The sequence below is a fragment of the Callospermophilus lateralis genome, chromosome 16 (assembly GCF_048772815.1).
Source record: "Callospermophilus lateralis isolate mCalLat2 chromosome 16, mCalLat2.hap1, whole genome shotgun sequence".
In the NCBI taxonomy this organism is placed as follows: domain Eukaryota; kingdom Metazoa; phylum Chordata; class Mammalia; order Rodentia; family Sciuridae; genus Callospermophilus; species Callospermophilus lateralis.
Genome location: NC_135320.1, coordinates 10,009,349 through 10,017,225, shown reverse-complemented (window position 1 = coordinate 10,017,225; position 7,877 = coordinate 10,009,349). Strand labels below are relative to the sequence as shown.

The 7,877-nt window shown below is 40.4% G+C and overlaps 1 protein-coding gene across 1 annotated transcript; it reads right to left on the bottom strand.

The window, feature by feature from the left end:
- Positions 1-4,885: 4,885 nt before the first annotated feature.
- Positions 4,886-7,401, bottom strand: LOC143382181 (solute carrier family 41 member 2-like). The gene is given in 4 exon segments (XM_076836130.2): positions 4,886-6,231; positions 6,233-6,267; positions 6,367-7,287; positions 7,290-7,401. Coding segments are annotated over 4 exon segments (1,728 nt in total). The 3' UTR covers positions 4,886-5,571.
- Between the last annotated feature and the right edge of the window lie 476 nt (positions 7,402-7,877).

Here is a 7,877-nt window from a genome sequence, read left to right as displayed (position 1 = left end):
CTGCTCATAGAATGTCTTGTATGGCTAGTCGTGAAAAATCACTTTTGAAATTAGAACTTAATAAAAACTTTCCTGCTTTGAACACTAAGCTCTCAACTCCCTGTGCGATTAGTGGTTTCATTTCTTTCTCAGCAGTTGGGTAATGATTATGGCTCCAGATGCAGTGAGAGTGATAAAGAGATTGATTAATTTCACTTGAAAGGGCATATGTTCAAAGAGAATCCAATTGGAACACCATGAATGAGGAGCTGACATCTCTGCAGCTTGGAGTTGTACTCTTACTTGGTGTCTAATGGATGCTGAGAATAGGATCTCCAAACCAATGTCACTAATCCACTTGGTCCAGAAAATTTGGGGTCTGGCTCATATCTGCTGTTCATATGTGAGTATGTGTGTGTTCTTGCTGCCTTTCTCTCTGTAATGAGCTTCGTGTGACAGCTAAAAAGGTTCTTTTGGCTTCTTTGCCCTAGGGATGCCTTCAAGTTATTGGTTGTTATTGATCAGTAGGACCAAGGTTGCCTCTAAACCATGGCTTAATTTAGAGCACAAACACACACACACACACACACACACACACACACACACACACGTACTCACGCACTCACGCACTCACGCACTCAGAATACAACATTCCACACAGCAAAACCTCTCTATATTTTAGTGTGAAGAACATTCTCAATATTATTGTATCCATTGAAAAAAGACTTTTATTACATTTTATAAAAGAGAAAAAGGAGGTCTGTTCTCTTTAAGGTTTTATTAGCTTACATTTATTTGATGCTTCATATTTCTAAGAAACTCTTTTAAACAGAAAAGTATCTTTTTGTATACATCCCTTATTATTTGCATGGATTATGTAACCTCTAAAATAAACATTTTATGATGACTTAAAAGTGATTCAAGACTTGTTTTTGAGAGAAAAATTTTAATATCCACAAGAAAAGATTGGCTCAGAGTTTGATGATAGATTAGGCTGCATAGCAGTGGTTTTAGTATGGAGCTTGAATTTAGAAAGCTTTGCTTCTGAGTTTGAAAATGAGGAGGGTGGGTGTTTCTCAATAAAGAAAAATCCTGGTACCCTCCATTCAGAAAGTGTCTGTTATATACAATCTCTATTGTTAGGCATGAGTACAAAAGTACATGGTACCTAGAAAACCATCATTACAACCTTTTATTTAGTGCTTATGTAAATCATAATTCTCATTCCTTGGATTTTCTTATTTTTTTTTAATTAATTATTTTTTTACAGACATGACAATAGTGTTTTAATAGAGAAGTTTTGATCTGAAAGGCCTTAAGTTCTTTTTTCTTGCCTTTATCTATAAATCCTAAGATTCTGTTCATGCTGTAAATAGTTTTTGGACACTATATGTTGGTGTTGTGCTGTGACTTACAAAGCAAAGCAAGACCTAGTTCTGTTTCAAAGTAGGAAGGGCTGTGTTAACTGATCCCAGTGTAGAAAAACTGGCGCATAAGGACCCATTCTGAAAGAGCACCTAAAGGAATTTACCACTAAGTTGTATTGATGCAAAACATTTGATGTTTTAATGACATATTCTTTTTTTAAAAAAATATGTTTTTAGATGTTGATGAACCTTTATTTTATTCATTTATTTCTAAGTGGTGCTGAGAATGGAACCAAGTGCCTCACGCATTCTAGGCAAGTGCTCTGCCACTGAGCCACAACCCCAGCCCAGGACATATTCTTTCTATAGACCTTTTTCAAAGGTCTAGAATATTATCCAAGGAAGCTCATGTGCTTCCTTATCATTAAATTCTAAAATAGAAAAATATGGTCAATAAAGGATGATGTTGAGGTGACTAGAAAAAGGAAGTTTGAGACAAATTCCATGGTTATTTAAAAACTCCTCCCTGCTTAAATTTTTAAAAATTATTGGGGAAGTGACTTTCACTCTTTAAACCTTTTGATATTTTGAAGACATTTCCATTAGAGTAAACTTTGATAAGGAGAGACTCCCCTAGAGAGTTTTATTTATAACAGTCAAGAAAGGAACTCTGTGTTCTCACCAGGCTTTTTACAAATCAAGGATACTTTCTTGAAAAGTTTTTTGAAAAGCATTCTGTATTCAGTATTAAAGCTAGTGATGCTTTCAAAGTTAAACTTTGCCATCTCTTATTCATCTTTGTTAAACTCTCTGATTTGTTTGCCCTTGATTGATTTTGAAACAGGTGAGCCAGCTTTTAGAGGAGAAAGATTTAGGCCCAAAATCAGATTTGAGGGTATGTGGAAGCACCATTCAGAATGTATTAGTGAACAGATGTTGAGTACATGTTGCTGATACTTGATATCCCAACGCTGGCCTGAAAGTACTGCCGTTTCTTGTAGGTCTTCAACTCCAAATGTCAAAGGGTTGACTTTAATGGTGGCACTTAATCTACAGTGACTACACTTAAGTCACATAATAGAAATCCTGAAACTATTAAGGAGTCTAGAGCTTAGAAAATGTAGGAAAGGGCAAATGCATGATATACTGAGTTTATTTGGTGGTTAGGGACCATGTTTTAGGGTGATTAAATTATCAATCAACACTGAAGTCAATACTGACATTAGAGATCAGCTAAAGTGCAATCCATTTTTTATTAGTTTGAAAGGTTATGATTATTTGGATCATTATAAAATAGATTTTTTTTAACGTTTCGTAAATTTTATTCTTGGGTTTACAACAGTTCAAGATGACAGAAGCCCATTACCGATGGGTAGGCCACACCACACAGACAGCATAAGGCAAGAGAGCCCTGTGACCAGACCCACGAAACCACTCCGTTGGCGACCTCATGGAGAGTCTGTGCTGTGGGAGTTTTTTTTTTTTTTTTTTTTAATGTCTCCCAGAAGATACATTACCACACGTTTTTATTTAACTAGGTTCTGAGAAACTTGACTTTTGAAAGAAATGGTTGGTGGGCAAGAATAGAAAAAATGACTTAAAAATGTTTAAATTAAGTGCCCAATAAATCAGTGAAAGAAGAATTTTGGAAAACAGGAGTTTTTATATGGTATAAAAATAAATGTTGTTAATTTACATTACATAAGGCTGAAAATAAATTATTTTATGGATAAATTTAAAAAATCATCTTACTGGTTACATACTTATATGAAGGCTTTCAAAAGACCAGTAGTAATTTTTAAAGGAATTTGTATCCTTTTATAATCTGTTAATCTGTGACTCCTCTTCCCATTTTCATGCCCTCCCCATTACATGCCTTTTAGACATTTTGCTGGTCCAACCAAGGTTGCATTGCAAAAGCAAATGGAGACAAGCTCAGTTCAGTCCTCCTAATTACCACCACCCCTGGCAATCAGCAAGCTCTGGGGAGGGTGGTGGCAATTTGATATTCTATGAAATAAGTCATTGCTCTTCATTCTGAAGCTCCTGTTATAAATGTTTTCGTGGTTTGAGTTCTTTGATCTTGGGAATATGGGGATAGAGCTGGCCATGCTCACCCTCAGACGCATCACTTTTGCAAACCTTGTTTCTCCAATTGGCTTCTTTGTAGTTAATCAGGTGGGCTCTCCTGGGGTGCACAGGGCTATGGATGTGTCCCAGAAAGTGCACTGACCTGGAATTCAGGGAGGTGACAGCTGGTCACTTAGCAGTGTCTGACCTAGGTCATAGGTCTGGTTGTGAGGACTGGGAGGCCCATCTTTAAAAGTGCTTTGGAATACAGAATGCACCAAATAAAGTTGTTAGCTCAACCTTAAAAACTGTGGCCTGCTCTCCAATTTTTTTCCCTAGGTTAAAAAAAAAATCAATAGAAATAATTGAGAAATGTAATTGTATATGAATCATGTAGCCCAAATGTAAATAATTTACAAATGCTTTACAATAAAATCAAAGATATTATCCATGGATTTAAAAAAATTAATCCATGGATATTTTAAAAATAAAAATCTTTGCAGCTAAATATTCATCAACTTAAATTTAATCATTCTTTCTTTTATAAGAATGTTCACTATATGATATCATAACTCTCCAAGGGAGAAATTCCATAATTAGTTCAGTTCTCTGCCTTAAAACCTTCATTATAAGACAGAAGAATGGAATAATTAAAGTTTAAAAATAAGCAAAAATATATACCTCTAAACCACAGCCCTCTTATTTTAAAGAGCTTAACAAGAATATTTCCCCAATATATTTTTAAACAACCTACTATTTATATAATAATACTAACTCACAACTTAAGCCACGATGATCAAAGTTATGTGCCTTTTTATTCCCTCAGCAGTTTAATAATTTAATTATTAAATAATGGTCTTGAGACATTGCACTGCAGTTAAAGCCCAAACTGTATGTGAAATAAAAATGCTCATCTACTGAATAACTAAGGTGCTGGCTAAGTGGTTAGACCATAGCTGAGAGTTTTAGAAAAATACTGGAACAATACAGCAGTGTCCCTAAGGTCCCTGTGGAAATAAACCCGTGCTGACAGGCGCATGGGGGCTCGAGTGCTTGGTGAGTAACCCAGCTTCCCCTCAAGCCTCCTGAAAAGGGCAAAGGAACCCCTTGCCAATCTTGGATCTATATCAGGGTTGTATTAAATAATATCTCTCATTTTGAAATAAGAAGAAACCACTAATTACAATGTAGGTAACAAACACTGAATTCAGCAGCAAAGTGTTGGGATCAAATGACAGGAGCCTCAATAAACTGTGCTGAAGGACACCTCTATACCTGTGGCTCAAGAGCACTGTGATCTTCACGGTCGACTACTGGCACTGGAGTTCATCAAAAGCTTCTCTCATTTCTCTCTCTCACACAACTGCTCATGCCATCTTGTGTCTACAGATGCAGCTCAAGTTATCTTCCATTTTTCACTGTTTTCTGAGAAAGATCAACAAATCAGTGATCAAAAATGGCCAACTGCTCTCATGAAAGACCTCTCAAGAGCATTCCTTGTTTAAAGGGGAGCCTTCCAAGAGCTTGCAGAGTTGAAATTAAATTAGTGTTGGCACAGGGTCATTTCAGATGCAGGTAAAAGCAAATTTATCTTATGCTCAGCAGAACATATTTAGGTCAGTTTAGGAGCAGGTAATTGGTAAATTTATCCTCAGCTAGCACAGAGGCGGGCATAATTCAGATGATTAAAAGCCTGGTGGGTGCTCTTCGATTCATGGTATGCTTTGAAGTACAACACATCCGCCAGACAGAGGCAGAGCTAGGGCTGTTTCCTCTGACTTTGCCTTAAAACTTAAACAGTAATAAAAGTACATTTCTGCTATGTCTGTGGTTTCAAAATTATTCATTGTAAACATTCTATAATATATATACACACACATATACATTCTTTCCTATTTAATTAATTTCAGAGCTTGAGTTTGTATCTAGGTCTATGTCAAATTATTTATTCTACAAAAAGCAGCACAAATACTGTTCATTCTGGTTTCAGGACAAATTCCTTAAAAAAAAGTTAAGGCCATTTAATTGAATCAGGGCCAACTGAAGATTACCCTGGCAGAAGTCAAACTAGTGACCTAAGAGTTTTGGAAAAGAGCTGGAAGTGGTCATCTTGGGTGCTCCTCCTGGGTGACTTGAGAGCAGCAGGTAGGATTTATTAGTCTCCGACATCGCCATCTCGGTCCCCGATGAGCCACAGGAAATGGAAACTCAGGGCTAACAGAGCTGTGCCCAGCAGGTCGCCCAGCGCCGTCAGGTAGGGGATGGAGAAGCTGTCTGGGTCCTTTCCCTTCCTCCAGAAGCGGTGCACCATCCAGTCGGCCATCCACAGCAAGGTGAACACCTGTAACACAGCAGCAAGCAGGTACACAACTACGAAGATCATGGTCAGCGAGGTGTGGCCGCTCTTCATCAGATGGATGGTGTAGAGGAAGATCAGATGCCTGGGGATCACCAGAAGCAGAAGCACCTGGGCAGACTTATTATTTACTCCTGGACCAAAAAAAGTCCTAAACGGGTAGTAGCAACCTTTGGGTTCATCTGGCAGTTCTCCTGGAATGCTGTGTAAGTGGAGGTAGGTGGAGATCCTGCTGGCCTGGATGGCCACCAAGTTGCCACCAATACCGTTAATAACTGGAGTGTAAACAACAATCCCAACCAAGTTTGGGTCAGATACAGTTGTGTCCAGAATAAGGCCCCCGATGCTACTTATCACCATCGCCGTGATGACGGGCTCCCAGCCTGAGTGGAGAACTGTCCTCGTAGCTGGATGTTTGGCAGCTATTATAATCCAGATAGGAGTTAGGGCCAAGAAAAAAGGCACCAACTAGTGGAGAAACGTAGTAATAGGTCTCTGCATTCAGCCTTTCTCCCTGGAGTTGTGAAAACATGGGTAGCATATATAACTTCTATGACCCTCAATTTTCTCATTCAATTTAGAGATAACTCTTACCTTTCTTATCAAGGCAGGAGTACAAACCCTGGCTTATCCAAGCTAATATGGCCAGAGTTATAAGGTCCCCAAAACTGGCAGCAATGGGTGTAGCGACATTATCAGGATTTATACCAGTCTTCTTTGAACCAACGATAACTCCAACCATTATTATTCCCTGCAGAAGAGACGCGATAAAGGCGGTGGCCACGCTGCTGGAGCACAGGAGGATGGAATGATCCAGGTAATACTTTCCCTCTGGAATCCAGCCCAAGATGATCGCTGCCACCGCTGCTAAAAAACCCACGACTGTTGCCTGAACCTGCTTTAAAGCCAAGTTGCCAATTATTAGGTTCCACTTTTCAATGGGTGAGTCCATCTTCCCAATATTTACTGCAGTGGACAATCTGGATGCCAGTGTCATTTCCAAGTTCCCTTTGAGACCGAGAAGGGCAGGAACTAAAATGAAAACTTCTGTTACGTTTTTGAACACCTCCCAGTGCTGGACTATATCCAAAACCATGCCGGCTGAAACCGTGCCAAATCCAGCCAGCAGAAACGGCACCAGGATCTGCAGAGCCATGATGCCGCTGGATTCCTTGGGCAACTTTTGGCTTGTTTCCACAATGACGTCCTCGTCGCCCTCACTGGACACGTCTTCGCCCTGCAGCATGGCAGTCGTTTCTGAGGCCTCCCTGCCGTCACAGTAATTGTAGTTGGCGTAGTCGTCGTACTTGGGACTGCAGTTTGAGGGCGCGTGCCCGCTGCTCCCGTGGAAAGGCTGCTCAGAGAAACCGTGGTACTCCACATGCTGCTCGGACCTGCTACTGAACGCCTGGCCTGCCCCTGACAACCCATCTTGCCAAAGGCCGTTGGTCTTTTTGTGCCTGTCTTCCTGGCTTTTCTGGTAAATTACTGGAACCATGCTCAACAGTAAGTTTAAAACTTGTCAGACTGAATTGTATTTAAATTTAAAGTCCAATCGACAAAACCTTCTCCACTGCTGAAACCACCACTTGTTTTACTGCTAATAGATCTTCCTTTACTATTAGTCATATTGTCATCACAAAAGTCCCTGTATTGCTTAGACCTCAGGCTCCGCGACCATAGCAGATGAACCAGAGCCACCCAGACACCTGCCAAAGTTAAGCTGTTGATTCCATCCTTCGGCAGCGCTTCCTCTAGGAATCAAGGATGCTCAGAAACTCCACCTCGGAACTGGATCTAGAGCCCGGCACCGGCAGCGGGGCAGGCCGCGGCTCTGGCCCGCGGTCCTCCCAGCTCGCGCGCCTCCAGGCGCCGTCGCGGCCCCGCCCTGACAGCCGGCGCCCGCGGCCCGCCCCGCCATAAAATAGATTTTTAAGCCAGTTTTTTTTTTGTAGGATTTTTGAGCTAGGAGAGACCTTGAGATCAGTAAAACTGGTTTCCTCATTAACAAGAGAGCAAAATGAGGGCCAGAAAGACAACTTGGAGCAGCAGAGACAGAACAAGGGCCTGTGCCCTCTGAGTTCATTCTCCCTGCCTCATTTTAA